This window comes from Aulonocara stuartgranti, assembly GCF_965226115.1.
Source record: "Aulonocara stuartgranti genome assembly, chromosome: 11".
NCBI lineage: Eukaryota > Metazoa > Chordata > Actinopteri > Cichliformes > Cichlidae > Aulonocara > Aulonocara stuartgranti.
The window spans coordinates 18,402,334-18,418,618 of NC_138947.1; the positions used below are offsets into that span (position 1 = coordinate 18,402,334).

The 16,285-nt window shown below is 39.5% G+C and overlaps 1 protein-coding gene across 2 annotated transcripts; it reads left to right on the forward strand.

Annotated features, from left to right (window-relative positions):
* Positions 1-1,299: 1,299 nt before the first annotated feature.
* eva1ba (eva-1 homolog Ba (C. elegans)) lies at positions 1,300-13,931 on the forward strand. 2 transcript variants are annotated; one of them, XM_082551377.1, is made up of 5 exons: positions 1,300-1,616; positions 1,729-1,806; positions 11,140-11,293; positions 12,418-12,510; positions 12,597-13,931. In XM_082551377.1, the coding sequence occupies exons 4-5, from the start codon at positions 12,444-12,446 to the stop codon at positions 13,022-13,024; spliced, it is 495 nt and encodes a 164-aa protein (XP_082407503.1). In that variant the 5' UTR covers positions 1,300-1,616; positions 1,729-1,806; positions 11,140-11,293; positions 12,418-12,443; the 3' UTR covers positions 13,025-13,931. The 2 variants fall into 2 exon arrangements, with proteins under 2 accessions (XP_082407503.1, XP_082407504.1); XM_082551378.1 differs by lacking the exon at positions 1,729-1,806.
* Positions 13,932-16,285: the final 2,354 nt, after the last annotated feature.

The following is a 16,285-nucleotide window of genomic DNA, read 5'->3' on the forward strand; positions in this document are numbered from 1 at the left end:
ATTATTATTACCAGTGTTAACTCAGTGGTGCGGTCAATTCCTGATGCAAGATACTTTTTCATGTATCTTGCAGCTGTTCTCAATTAGTATGTCAACTCCTTCAGCGTAGCAGTTGACATATTATTGGGATTACATGTTTACTATGTTTTGTGTGAGGCTGCTTTTACCAGTGCTGTTACCAGTCGCACTATCTCGTAACACGACTCTTTTAAGTTACAAATATTCATCAAAAACACACATTTTGAATTATAAATCAACATTAAGCTTTGTCATTGCATCGTAAGTACACTGAGCCACATCAGTTTTTGTCAAAATAAAGCCAATGGAAGCTTTAGCTTACTTTACTTAAGCTGCATGTACCAGCCATACAAGCCTGGGATAGAATTAATGTAAAGTTATTTAAAACTTTATTTTCAAAGTAGATTTTAACATTCTGAAAGATGCACTTACTTTCTATTTAGTATAGAAGATCAAGGGCATTCGCATATATGCATTAAATATAATTAAGCTACAGGTTATATGAGCATTAACAGTATAAACAAGGGGAATTAGGAATCCTGGGTCTGTCTGCTAACATCTCTAAAGGTTACTAATTAACATGTTTTATTTAATATGTGCAAAAATTAGAGCACAAAAATTGCATGTTGTGTATTCTTGGTTATTCTCTTGAGATTGGGAGGCATACACTGAGAACTAGAATTCACCGCAACAAACAATTTCAGCATGTATTCTCTCCATAGCAATGCAACTTGACATTTTCAAGTGTCAGTTATTAAGCAGATTACTTAGACGTGACAGATCCAGGTAGCTGCTGTTCCCTTACAGTCTTTAAACTACACAAAACAAACCGGCGGCCTGCACAAAGTTTTCTATCAACACACTTGAGAGCAGAACTGATCTCATTCCTCATAAAAGAAAATGTTCTTTTAAAGAAATAGCTTGGAGGGAAAGAAGACTAGGATTTGTAATCCAGCATTTTCCTGAAGCTATTCACAACACCCATTAAACGTTTAGATGCGTGGGTGAAAAAGTGCAAAGCCACAAAACAGCAGTTCTTACACCATGTAACATATTGTTTCGTTTCTTGTCAAACTGCATGGAAAAACTTGGGCTAATATTCCTGGAGTTGCGTTTTGCCTGTTTTCTCAACAACAGAGGGAACCCCCGCTCTCCAGTGCTCCTACACACCCTCACCACACTACACACACCACAGCTTTCCTCCCTCCCCTCTTCTTGGAGCTTGCCCTTTTTTGGCTGTTCCTCTTTCTTTCTTTCTTTCTTTTTTTCATCTTTTTTTTTTTTCTCTGAAAGAGGGATAGTGTGACAGCTTTTCCTGCTTGTAGATTGGAACCGGGAGAGAGAGAACTCTGTTACTCGCTCCGTCTCCAACTTTCAGAGGAAGTTACCACCTCTTCCCCAGACCCTGTACACATACTCAGGCAAACACACGCTCCCTTCAGGACTTGACCACAGCAGCAACAGAGCAACAGTCAAGGCTGCTTTTAATGCCGTGCTCTTTTTTTCCTTTTCTCTAATTCAAAATTTGGAGGGAAGGAAGATTAAGATTTGCAGTTTGCTTTCTGCGAGGACTGAACAGCTTCTCTCAAGAGTGACGGGTGAGTTTAACATTCATATCATAGAAACTCCTGTGAATCACGAACACTTTTTTTTTTTTTTAAATTAACTCTTTCCTGTATTAGAGAGAGTCTGAGATTTAATTTGTTTTAGTTTAGAGAGATGCTTGGTCTTGGGAAAACCTTCCTGTGCTACAAAGTCTGATATCTGGTCTTCATCACAGCGAGTCTGGTAAGTTTTTACAAGAAAAAGCAGCTTATCTGCAGTTGTTTCTGTTTTGATTAACTGTGTTCAAAGGTTTAGAGAAGCTTGAGTGAAGTGACTGAGTTTTAGTAACAGCAGTGTGAATACATTCTTCAAACCTTTTAAGCACCTGGCATCTTTTTTACATAAAAACACGTTGTTCTACTACAGTCTACTGTCTCGAACTAAGCTGGATCCTCATCTGCCGTGTCAGTGCATCAGAGCTGAGTTAAAGTGTTTTTAGCTTGTAACAGATCTAAGAAGAGCTGGTGCAGCACCAGTTCAGACAGGACAGAAGAGCTGGATTTCCTGTGCCTCTGCACATCATTTCTAAACTTAAAGCCACTAGATAGTTGTCTAATAAAAGGTTCAATATAAGCAAACATCCTGTTGCTGTTTTGTTGTGTTTTTAAGGCCACAAAAGAGCAGATTCTTACAGTAAAATAAGAGAGGTGAGAGAATTTTAAAAGCAGGGCACACATGGTGCGTATGGCTCTATTCATCTGTCAGTTTTTCTTTTCCTTTTTTTTTTTTTGCATAAGCACTAAGAGAAGATCATGGTCAACAGCAGCTGACCATATGCCTCATTTCCATTAGTTCTAGCTTTCTGCTGGATGATTGTGGTTAGTACCTCTTATCAGAGAGAAGAGCGCTGATGGGTGGAGGCTGGAGCTGCTCTCCAGTGTCTTTTTATTCACACTATCTGAGTGGACTGCTTGCACTGTAGCCTCCCACATTCAATCAGATAATCTCCCATAGGAAGAGCATGTAACAGGGTTAAATGACCCCTTGGAGCCTGATTATCAAGACTTGACTTCTGCATGACCTCTCCAAGCTATTCATACTAGCAGACTTTTCTTTTTCCAAAACCCAGTTGACTCACTTGTCAGTTGGCCTGTCTTATCTGTCCTGAGGATGGTTGGTAACTCTCTCCATTTACTCAGAGGTGAAAGGTCAGATTCTGACTTGATTTGCTTGTCTAAAGTCCCATGGTACCAATCTGTTTGCAGAAAGTTTCAATCCACACAAAGCCAGGATAAGTCAAAAGAACTTAGCCCAATGGATAGCATTCATAAACAAACCCAGTGCAAGAGAAGGGCTAATATAGGCAGCTAGATATATTATCGTTACTCTTTGTAATTTATGTTTACACATGAACAAATAGCCTGTAATGATGTAATGCTATTGAAGCCCTGCAGAGGTATAGTGTGTACATACATTTGGCTGATTTAGCAGGACTCAAAATTGGGCAACAGTGCTGTTTTATCAAATGTGAACAATGCATTGTTATCACAAAAGCATCCCAGTAAACATTCTCAAAGTCCCATGTGTAGACCACCGCATCAAACTTCATGTTTCCAGTTCTTGGCTTTGGGAGAGAACAATTATACTAAAAATTGAAGTAAGAGCAATGAGGTAATTTTCCATCAGTGCATGAATTAAGCGAATTAGATCTTAATGCATATGCATTTAGTGTGCCTCTTATGTCCCTTGGACATAACTTGGACAGATGGAAAAATGCTGAATCAGGAGTTCACTGTTGGTTGCTCAGTATTGCAAATTGTCCCAAACAAAAGTTACAAAAGATGGGAATGTCAAAGAAAGTAAATGAAAAAATGTCAGCCAACACCAATGAACCACTTTACCTACATTTATTCCTTGGAGTATTTTCAGCTTGTTCCAACTTTAACATTCCATGCAATGGAAATACGGTAGTTGTCTTGTGCATCACTTTTTAATTTCACATTGATTGTCGCTGACATCTTTTTAGGTGAGTTGGGTTTAAAGTTAAACTTGCAGTGGTTTGTTTCATATCTGGATGTATAGCATATGTTTGTCCTAAGGTCAGAGTGCCTTTGATAACCACTGCATGGGGAAAAAAATGCTTTGCCAAAAAATGGTTTATTTACAGTGAAGATGCTGTGATAATGGTTTCATGGGGCATATTTAAGCTAGGATATGAAGTCATGCAGGATCAGATGATCATCAGCAGATCTCTCTGAACAACACCCAGCCCCAAAACAAAGTGCTCCATTTAAACAGCAGGCCTTCTCCTTTTAACTGTTAGTGCTGGTGGTTTTATTATAGCCGCTAACTGTTGTTACCAGGGTTGAAGATGTGGGAAAAATGGTGAGTGTTTATCACTTGTCTAGTTTTTCATCAGGTAAAAACACAGCTCCAAAATCATGTCATTCATCAAGCAGCAGCTGGTTTCACCTTAACGCCCTTTTAACACACTCATATATGTATACAGATTTAATTACTGCACTTTTAACAGCGGTTTTGTTTAACAGTTATATGGCCTTGGTCAAAAGGTGATAGCTAACACATAAAAAATATATATATTTTAGGTCACTGACAAATATGAGTTTGATAAATGAGGTGTCTCCAAAACTATGTTTAGCAAAGCTTCAACTAGCCGGTGATGCCTTCCAGGACTCAGGGCTTATTGTCTTCTAGCGGGAGCCCCACTGGCCTAGACAGTCTGGTCTTTAGATTTTAGTGGATGGTTGACATGTTAAGTCCAGTGGGTTTACCTAAGCTTACACTCCTATCTTGGATACATGTATGCTGAGACATATTTGCAGCTGGACACACACATACTGGAAGAAGAGGGGCATGCAGGAAAAGACACACGTTGAAAAAATGTGCTTGAGCATGCATAAATGTGTGGTGGGCATATTTTTGCTTAGGCTGCAATATTTAGTACATTTGCTGTTTGAAACAATGACAAGAGCTGAATGAATGTTATTTAGGCCCAAACTCAAGGCATTATTCTGCAGATATAACAATCAACAATAACTTGGCTATTATGTTAAGTAATATTTGCACCCTACAAGAACACATAAAATTAGCTCAAGTGACAACAAAAGCACTGTCAGCAAAAGCCATGTCACATTTTTATTTTTGTCTTGCTGTAAATAAACCCAGAAAATTGAAAGGATTAGTTTTAGAGCACCATGCCATCTTATAAACTATCATTTTTAAGCTATGCTATGATCTGTGCTCTAAGCACCTCCTCACATCTCTATTGTAAAAATATGACACTATCATGATCTAAGAGTTAACCATAACAGATGACAGCGCTGTTTTTCTAATTGCTACTGGTTACTAAAAGAAGTCAGTAGGAGCCACTACCTCAACAGCCCCTAAAATAGTCATACAAGCAGCCTTCACTTTCACTACACAAACTCAGTCCTGCCAGAGCAACACTTCGAAACTCCCCAAATCTACTGGAACTGCAACATATTTGTGGATAGCCTACAGCGAGCTGTATGGGCCCAATCATGGAAAGGGCAAACACGTGTTTTGTGTCACAGAGTAATCCATAGGGTCCATGTAATTGATACAGTATGTGGTGCTGGCTTGCTTGCTGGATGATGGCCAAGATAAATGAAAACGATGAGATCATGTCTCTATTTTTGGAGATTTCAATTTGTGCTGATCTAAAGCCCAAAGTAATTTAGGGAATTGTAGAGGAACGCTCAAATGAATCGATCTAAACATCCAGGAATTACTCAAACAACCTATAAGAAAAAACTGTACACACACGAATATATAAATAAACCTTTTCAGCACAACACACAATGGTTGTCATAAATTGGATTCCCTACTGCCATCAGCTATTTGACTTATACCTTGATGACGTCAGTATTAAGAAGGAGCATGGGAAATCTCTCCCTGATTTACATAGCAAAGCATTCTCTCTCTCCCTCATATCAGGAACACATCTGGGTGCTATTAACCACTTGCTCTAACCCCAAGCTCAGTCCTGCATCTCTATTACCCTCCCATTACCTGCCATAACCCACAAAACATATTCTCCACAGGGCGAGCAGTACACTGAGGTTCACTTCTTCATGACATGAAGATGGAAAGGAATTAATCAGGGCAAGAGATGCTTTGCCCTGAGTCTACCACTGCCATCACGTTGGACAGTGAATTCCTAACCTAACTGTTGTTGAAAGCTAAATATCTGTTGTAAAATAATTGGCTGACAATACTGCCGGGAGTTTGTGTTCACTCCTGGAAAAGGGTTTGTCCTTGAAAGAAAAGCTGTTGTTCATTAGGCTTATGTAAAATACAGTACCCAGTGCCCAGAGCCATCAACGCATAAAAACCAAAGGTCTTTTTCAGCATCATATCCAACACTAAAAGATATTCAAGACATTCAAGACTCTCTAAGAGTCTCAAGAGGAAACTTGATAAAAGCTGGGCATGTCCTGACTTTTAAATTTGCTATGCTGTTTGTCTTTGCAGCTGGCTGTAGCTAGGGTGAGTAGTTCAGAATGGGGTCAAATATGATTGAAATTCTGTTTGTTTTTACCAACCGTGAATGTTACATGGGTAATTTTTTTTTCTCGATGATTTAATCATGTTCTGTCAAACTACTGGGAGTGGTTGGGTTCTTGTAGTAGTTCTTGAAAACTGAAAGTCTTCATGTTCATATTGGCAAAACAATCTTCAGTCATCAGCAGACAAAGCTTTCACTGTGCTCATCAACCTTTTCTTGAGCTGAGGCTGGAAATAAATGCTGACCTTGGAAACTTGAGGTAATGAGACAACCTGCACTCGAGGACCTCTCATTCGCTTTGGACGATGCTCATACTCTTCACCTGCAAATGTGGTTTGAAGCCCCACAGGCACTTAAATTCATGGGAAGTTTGAAATCCTGCTGGTCTGTGATAACAGCGAAAACTTCATCTGCTTTTGTAATCAGTGTGATTCTAAATGGGCAAAAGAGCCAGGACAAGACAGCAGGTATACTTTATATTTTCAACTCTCATTTCCACTGTCAGCCCCAAAAAGCTTTTTTTAAAATCTTATTTGCATGTTACAGCTCTTCCTAAAACACATCTTTTTCTGAGAAGTTACGTTAACCACTCTCTGTTTAAATAAATGGTGGAAAGAAACATATCATTAATTTAAAAAAATACTTGATTTAGTTATTAACTGTTTGATCATTTTTCTAACCGTTTGGCTTTTAAGAAGCATTTTAAGAGCAGTGGTTCAGATCTGCTGGCCAGCTACACCCCTCTGTGTGGAGTGCACCTTCCCTCAGTATTCCAGCTTCCTTCTACAGTTCAAAGACAAGCTTGTTAAGTTAACTGGTTATACTAAATTGGTGTGACTGTGAGCATTACTGATTGTCCGTCTTTGGATGTTAGCCCCGTGATAGTTTGGCAGTTTGTACCTTGTCGCTTGCCCCATGACAGCTAGGCTAGGTTCCAGCCCTCCCACAACCCTCAGGTGGATTAATGGTTAAAGAATACCATATCTCTGTCCTTTCAATATTTTTCTAAAAGTTATCTAGCATAAAAATTTGGCTTTATTTGATTGTTTTTTGCTGATAAATACTACGCCTGATCAAACACTCTCAAACTCTCCAAGCTGTGTCTGCTCATGTTCAGCCTGGGTTTCTGCATCTTTCCTGATGTTACCCTTATGAATTTTTCGTTTCCAAATGGAACAACCTTCCTGTCAAGCTTTCACAACGGGGTAGCAGAACTGACAGAAATCATAGCTTGAAATCCAAGATGTTGGTGTCAAGAGTAACTTGGAAGAAATGTACTTTTACTTTCTCCAGAAATGCAGCTCTGTGCAACCCTCCGCCGTCTGAAGAAAACTTACAGGCACTTCCAGAAGAAATTACCCTTCACCCTGCGGACATCCATGAATGCTTTCACAGACACAGTTGACAGAGATCTTGGTTTGGACAATGTTTCTATTTACCAAGTGGAAAGTAATCTACTGCACTTCTGCTGTTTTGCGGAGAACTTGAAATTCCATTATGTTTGAGTGCTTGGAGATGGTTCGCTGGCTTGATTACAGGTGTCTGATAAATGGTGTGCACATACATCCAGCAGATATTTTTGTGATACAGTTTCACATTCTTTGGCATGTGAGCCAAAACGAAGCTATGATTCAGTAAATCTTTTTTTTTCTTTTTACAGGAACTTGCACGGTTTCAGAATGAGATCTGAAAGCTGGAAATAATGCGTTTGTTTGATGTTGTGAATCATTTAGAGGTTTTTTTTTTCTATCGGCAGCTACAGAATAAGAGCATAATTAAGACCAAAAAAAGATGCTATAAATCCTACACAGCAAAATCTCCAGTGTTAAATTAACACTGGAGAGTGTCTATATGGGTCCACACCTCTGAGTGTTAAATACAACACTGTTGAGTGTTAAATTAACACTTTTGACAGTGTTATATGTTTAAACGTAACCTGGTCAGTTTTGAAGATTAACAAAGACTAACACTGAGCAGTGCTGATTTTCTAACACTGGAATATTTCTAACATTTTGAGTTATTTTCCAGTGTTAGAAAATCAGCACTGCTCAGTGTTAGTCTTTGTTAATCTTCAAAACTGACCAGGTTACTTTTAAACATATAACACTGTCAAAAGTGTTAATTTAACACTGGAGACTTTGCTGTGTAACAGCACCTTTTGTGATCTTGGCTACTAGAGAGAGTCTGTGTGTGCATGTAGATCTGGGCATTTTCATTTTGTGAAGTTTCATCCCAGGCAAACCACAGACACACTGTCTGTTGTGCTAGGAATCATTGCAGCTGCAAAGAAATTGGAGGTATTAAAAATATTTATTTTCTTCTGTGGTTCAGTGTGTGTGTCATTACAATGCGGAAATAACACAGACAGGCTTCCTTGTGTAATCTGACCTTTTCATGTTCTGTGTATAAATCAAATGTGGCTTGACTCCTCGCGTAAATTCCACTGAAGAGTTACAACTTTGACTTTTTCATTGTGGAAAAGGAGCAATATGGTTGGATGGTTTATGAAACTACTGTAACTGGTGAACTATCCAAGGGGAAAAGTGCGTCTATTCTGTGACAGACCTTTGCCTTGGAAAGCTGCCCATCTAAGGAGCCACCTGATAAACTGCTCAGCTGACATCTGTGTACAGTAAACAGCCCAGTCTATTCTGTCTCAACCTACTTATCTAAGACAATGAAGCAGAGGAAAGGCTTTGCCCTGGATGTTGCCTCTGTGGAAAGGGATAAACCTTGTGGGAAGGAAGAGCAGTTGTGGTTATCACCACAACAGCAAAAATATCACACTGCATAACATTTTGTAGCTGGTCCTCCACTCAGCTATTTCTTCTAAACCAAAGCAAACAATGCCGGGTCAAAAATAGCGCCTGACCTCTTCTCAGGCCACAACGTCATGATGTGTTTATCTTGGCTTCTGCAGTGATCTGACACAAACAGCTCATTGCTGAGTGACACACACACACATGCACAGAGATGAATGGTAATTTAGTTGATGCCCTTTCCATTTGTTACTGGAATAATAGCTGTTTTGATATAACAGGACATAAAATATAGACTGTGTGTTTCGCACAGAAAAAAAAGAAAATAATGTCAGGATGATGATTTGAGTGATTATTTAATATTCAGAGACATGAAGAAGACCTCAGACGGGGTGAGCCTAAGTCTTTGACCTGAGGGTATGAGACCCTCAGAAATTCTGCCTTTTTTGGACCTTAACAGGGCCAAAAAAGCTAGAATTTCAAAAGAAATGCCTCTTTCTGCACCTCAAACCAGATGAGTAGGGTCACAATATTTTCCAGGCTGTTAAAAATTTAACAACTGTTTAAGTAAAACATGATGGAAATAAATGATACATCAAGTCCCCAAAGCATGACTGTTTTCTTATAATGAAGGTCTCCTTTTTAAAGCTTTCGGGTTGTGCAAAACCTGCAAAAGAAAAACAGATTGGGTCACTTTGAGAACATGACTGAGAACTGAGTCATGATACAGTGCATGCTGCTGCAGAGGAACAGGTCTGTTAATAATTTCCTTGTTTGACTAAAACAAACACACAACAAAACAACAAGCCAGGATAATTAGTGTTTAAATAGGTTTTAAACAGCTCTCCAGTTATCATTAGCCACCAGTAACAGATGCCAAGATCCTAAAGCTCAGTTTTGCTGCATAGCGGTGTGAGTAGAGGTCAGTTAATGTTCTGTAGGTACCCAATCATTAGCTTTGACCTTGGCTTAAAAAGACTGTAGTCATCCGAGCCGTTTACTTTATTACCCCTGGGACAAAAACAAAATATTTCATTTAAAGTCTGTGCTTTTCTGCTCAGCTTGGATAATGATAGATTCCATTATGTGGATTCTATCATCGAGTGGGATTCGCCTCAGCAGGAGATCGGAAATGAATCTGTTCATTATTTGTTTATCTACTTTTTATAAAGAGAGGAAGCTTGTTTGGAAGACAGTGCACGGGTCTATCACTGCATCGTGGAGCAGCTGCCTCCTGTACGGCTCAAGGTGGTCAGCCTGGAAAGCATGCTCCCACAGCGGCCGCTCTGTCACTTGCCCCCCCCCCCCCGAGTGCTGTTTCAGTTAGGCACTGTGTAAAGTGCATAGGATCTGCCAAGAGTCAGCAAGATCAAAATCTGCCCTGGAAAGCTCAGAGGCTCTGCTAAACCAACTGCTGCTGGCAGAGGATCTTTTTTCCTAAACAGGGGTGCAAGTCAAAAAACTCCACAGCTCAGCATTTTCACAGCGCTCAGCTCTGCACCTGGCATGTAAACCGCAAAACCCCCAGGATGTTATAGGGCTTTTAGTAAGTATAGAAAATTGATTGTTATTGTTCAAGGTGCTAGAAACAAAAAGAAAAATCTCAAGTTCGTGTCACTTGTTCAAAGTTCAAAATGTTCTGTTTTGTCATCCTTGCACAATGCTGCAATGAGAGAGCAGCATTACAGGTCCCTGAGGCTGGAGAGTGGAAACACCTCACTTGTATTTTACTATTGATGACAGCTTTACATCTAATAGGTGTTTTTTCCCTACAGAGCCAGAAGGGGACCCTATGTTTTTGGGGATTTTTTTAGCTGTCAGTACTCATTTTGCTAGTATCTTTGTAATTGGATCTGATGTTGTTCCCAGCTTTCTATGCATAAAAGTCTAAATGTGGAGTATCTTCAAGTCATAGAACAAAGTCCCACTAAGTTCATATCACAAAATAATTTAGTTCCCAAGATCTAATCAAATGTATTTAAAGACATCAAAAAAAAATTTACTTTTTCTTTTAGCAAAAAAAAAAAAATAAAGTTACTTTTCATGTTGCTTTTATGACACTAATATGCACAACTTGGCCATACCTGTGTTTTTTTTTCTGTGTTGGAACAACTTAAGCACTAAAAAATGCAAAAAGTCTGCCTCTGGTCTCCTGCTGGACCACGTAACCTGCAATAGGTCTGTCTTTGTTTGCATTGCAGACGCCTCACTGAGTTTGGCTCTAACATAGCTTGACGTGTCTGTGTGTGTATTTGCTCTTTTTTTCAGGGTGGCCAAATCAACTATTTAGCCTGAAGACCAAAGATCACAAGCCGTGATCCAACAGCAGAGAGAAAAGAGGAGCGTGATAATTTTGCATCTGTTCTCCAACTTCTCAGAACAATATGAACTGGAACTGAAGCTCCATAGTTTCATTTTTGTGGTAAGTTTTATACTTTATCTGCACTCCCCTTTCTGTTTACTTCTACTTTTACAAGAGAATGTTTGCTGTGTTTTAAAGTTCATTAGTGGGCCATATTACATATGGTTTACACATGTGTGGTTTCATGCTTGAATTTTACTAAAAGTTCCATCAACAAGTAAGCACACATGCTAAATAAATTATTGAGGTAGTCACATCATGATAGAGATCAGACATTGAGATTATCACTGGGTGCAATTTAGAGGTAAATGGAAACATAAACATGTGGTTTGTGCAATATGAACGAGTCCATATGATCTCTATAGGCACAGTGACATGTGGTTTAACTTAGAGAAGAGTGCACACAGGTTAGAGTGAGATGGTTGCAGCGCTCGTCATCATATCTCGTGAACAGAATGGTTTTTTTTCCACAGTCAGCCACAACACAAAGCACATGCTAAAGAGGGATGGTGCTAACGTGTGTATGTGTGTTATTCTGAACTGGTCTTTTTTCTGTTGTCACCAGCACTCTTTTATGTAACTTGGTGCAGCTCTATGATGCCATCCTTGGGTAGTGACAGAAGTTATGGCTGCACATAGCAGCGGAAGAAGCACAACAAAGTTCATTTGACTGACAGGATATGGGAGGATAAGGCAGCTTAAATGTCAAGGAAACAATGGCTAAACATTAGAAAAATGTCAACCGTGCACTGGCTGCTTCCTCTGAGCTTTACAAATCGATCTGACAGTCCCATCTGACACGAAGGAGCCCGTTGCGGCTACTTGGGAAATTGACTCTTGACCTCATTTATATAGGGTTGTCATGGTTCAGAGAGAATGGCTGAGGCAAAGTGCCATGTGCCAAATGCATTATGATGATCCCACATCAAGCTAGTAGTTAATAGTGACACAAAGGAGCTTTTGTTGGGGACTCGAAGGCCTCATCCCACCCACCAGGCATATGAAGAATGTTGTGGTCAGTGGGTTTGACATCCCGGCGCTGCACAGAATATAAACCTGGAGGAAAAGAAGTCTGGCAGATATTTCAAAAGCGACTTTAAGCACCTGGAAGAGAACTGATTGATTAAGTGTCTTGTATCTTATAGCAGTCAGATTAAATATTGTGTGTCAAATGTCTGCTACAGGTGTAAAAGAAGAAAACCGAGTCACCATGGATGTGAAGAAAAAGGAAATGGACCTCCTAAGTAACAGCATTGCTGCCTATGCACACATCAAAGGTAAGCCACAGTGTGAATTTGCCTCTCATTTTTTAATAACAACATTTAACTGTATCTAATGCAGTTTGTTTTTGTCCCTTCTTTAGCAAATCCAGAGAGTTTTGGCCTTTACTTTGTGCTTGGAGTGTGTTTTGGCTTGATACTCACACTCTGCCTACTGGTGATTCGGATCTCCTGCAAGCCACGCACTACCATTACCCCCTCCACTCCTGAGAAAAAAAACTTAAAGGACATCAACGAGGAGGATGAGGACAGTGATGACGATGATGAAGATGAAGAAGTGGACGATGTAGAGGCGACTGTGCCGTTGCCCACCACAGAAATCTCTGTTGACAATCACACCAGCCAGTCGGATGGGACACTGAGCGTGAATGTGTTTACTTCAGCCGAAGAGCTGGAGCGTGCACAGCGACTGGAGGAGAGGGAACGCATCATCCGAGAGATCTGGAGGAACGGCCAGCCAGATATCCTGGGGACAGGAACGGGAACTATTGGAAGAGTGCATTACTACTAAGAAACATGAGGCTAAGGAAAGTGAGCCCTGAGGAAATGAGACATAGACTTTTGGGTGGGCCTGGTGTCCTGAAAGCCCGAAAGCCTGCGTTAGATACAAAGTGACTGGATATTAGTCATATTTGACATACTTAGCTCTGACAGAGCAGACTGAGATATTGCACTTCTTATGTAGCATTGATAAATCTGACTGATTAACCAAACCAATGGAGGTCTCAAGGACTGAATAATTCATATGGAAGAGATGTGGAGTGAATGTGGGGAATGATGGGACACTTGAAGTAATCAGTCTATTAAACTTGGTGCTTAATTACAGAAATGAAAAGTAGATTTGTGTATGTAATAAATGAAAAATGAAAGTGTCAATAAGTAAAAAAGAACTGTTTGTTTAAACAAAGACTATTTCCACTAACAATTCTCACATTATAGGATAATGAATTTGCAGGATAAATCAAAGCACTTCATGAGCATATATACGTGTATTCAACAACATCAGATACTGAAGTCCAAAGGTATATACTGATCAGCTTCAAAATGAAACTCTATCTAATTGTTGATGTTCTTCCTGCACTGCTAAAACAGCTCTGAAATGTGGAAGAATAAATACCACGTTTGTAAGGCTTACTGGGATGGGAGGAACGGGTACTGAATTTTAAAATAAAATCCAGACCTCAAAGTTTTTCAGGAAGAACATTAGTATTGCAACATGATATCCAGTGCTATTGATATATTAATGCTGTGGCTGATCAGTGTGTACAAATCTAATAGATCTAATCATGTAAAAAATAAATAAATAAATAAAATAAGCAAACATGTCAAAATGTCAGAAAAACACAACAAGAATCACTACACCTTTGGGCCATAAATATATTTTCAATAATAATAATAATAAAGATGGAGAAAGATCACTTTTGCCACTTTTATTTCTCAATATCACCGTAGTGCTTGATGCACATTTGTTCTTGATACAACTATTCAGTTTGGCTCTTGGCCACTTTAACACAGTTTTCTTTCATCCGCTGACATCTGGAAACTACAAAAGCTAATGTTTCCCTCCATAAAGCTAAGTAGCCTGCTAGCTTTTTAGTCTAATACATGCTAACTCTGCTACCTGTTGCCACTGCCTTTGCAGTCGAAGCTGAAGCAGGGTTGGAGTAAGGCTCTTGGCCAGGTTCCATGAACTCTGTGGTCTACACCACAGACCTCTAGTGCTAAGATTTGTCTGACATGTTCAGCGTCTCTGGAACATGAATCTTTTCGACTTATGTGACCTGTTGGTTTTACACGTTTAACTTCAAATTATTCCATATATGTAAGATGGGCATTAGGATGTTGCGTGAACATGCTAGCTTGTTAGTGCAGCACTGAGCTGTTAGGCTGTTCACCTGCATTTTTTTTGTTTTGTTTTTGATTGCTTATCTGTTTTTTCAGAGCTGCCTGATAATATCTGCTAAAACTGCTCATTTTTTGGTTGATAACCTTTTATATGCTCGTGGCTAATTTCTTCTCCTGCAACCCAATCCTAATTTACTTTCTACTACAATGCTAACCTGCTAACCTCTTCTCTTATTCTGTTGACCTCATGGTTGAATTGTCTTTCTTGGTGCTTTTACTGTTTCATATGCCCATTATGATTTTTTTTTCGTGCTTTTGATTCAGATTTAGAGAAAAATAATGGCAGTGTTAATGGATGAATTAGTTTTGGATGCCTCCTGTGGTGGAGAGGGTCTCCCATAGCTCCCTCCAAGTCTGGGTCACTGCTGTAAACTTGGATGTAGTTATTAGCCAGTTATTAGTGAAAATGAAATTGAATTTAATCCAACGATGACACTTGCAACCTTCTGCTGCACTCATTGCCCAGTTTCTCTGGACTAGGTTGTATGTTGAAGGTGTTTTGTTTAGAGCTGACCACAGAGGCCATTAGCATGGCTCATGCACACAAGGTGCTTACTTGGCAGCCTAATTCCATCTGTGGTCTCGTGCAGGGTAATGGCCCCAAACGCTTCACATAATGACTAAAGTCAGACTCTGTTTCTAATGTGGTCTTCAGAGACGTGCTATCATCACTCCCACAGCTCAGCTGCTCTGAATTTCAGAGCTTAGATGTCCAATATCAACTCTGTGTATTAGTGTAATAAATCTGTTCCATGTGAGTTTATAGCTTGGAACAATGTTTGGTTGCCAGTAAAGACTTACAGAACATTGATGAATTGTCCACACTGGTGGTGTGTTTGTGTTGAATATTATCACAAGTCACCCTTCAGCGGTTTGGTGATTTACAATAAATGTTAGCATGAATTCTTGACACATCTGTAAATCCATAGAGAGGGTTAGTATGCACTAAAATACACATCATTGTAAGGCAATAATATTCCTTTTTTTGGGCACCCTGAAGCCGGTCTGGTCCTTGTGCTGCAGGACCAGATAGGGCTCAGGTTTGCCTTCGGGTCTCCGATTTCTGATAGCATCTTCTGTGTTGAGGTCTTGGAAAAGGTTCTCCTGTGGTCAGTGGCTTAGAGAAATTAGTAGCTTTGATTGTGTGCAGTCCTTTTAAGAGTCCAAAAAATATATTTTACTAGAGTCACGACTAAATATTGTGAACAGTGTCATTTTCATTTTGCTTAGGGCAATTAGTTCCAACATATATATGTGTATTTTTTACATAGGTAAAGTTAAGTCAACATCAACATGATTGAAATCTAGTAACCAAAGCCATAACTGAACTTATTTGACTTCAAAGTTTAAACAATAAGAAAATATATCTGTATGGATACCTCATTAAAGGTGACGTCTTTAATTTACGATTAAACAATGAGGAAAAATATGATAATAGGTTTACAGTTTGGTCTTCGAGAGGGGGAGGTGGTGCTCATAAGCACTGACCTGCCCTTTACTTGGCTTCTGGAAGCTGGACACTCAGTAGGAAGTGGGCTTCTAGGGAGGACGGGATGTTTAAAGACACTTACTGGAGCTAATGTTACTGCTGTTTCAGGCGATGGCTCAACTAAGGGGCTATAGAGCAGGCATTATGAAATGACGTGCTTTTTAATTGTGCAAAGCTTCACGGTTCCAAAGTAAAAAATAGCTGAGCCGAGAATCAGAATACAATGTTCCTTTTAAGCTTAGATCACAAATCTGTACAAGCTGTACAAATCCAGATTTGTTTCAGCATCTGTCTCGCTTTCTTTGTCAACATCTTTCATTATTTCTAAATTTAACTTGGGAATTTTTTTTGTGTGTGTGTGTGACCTTTGGGCTCTGA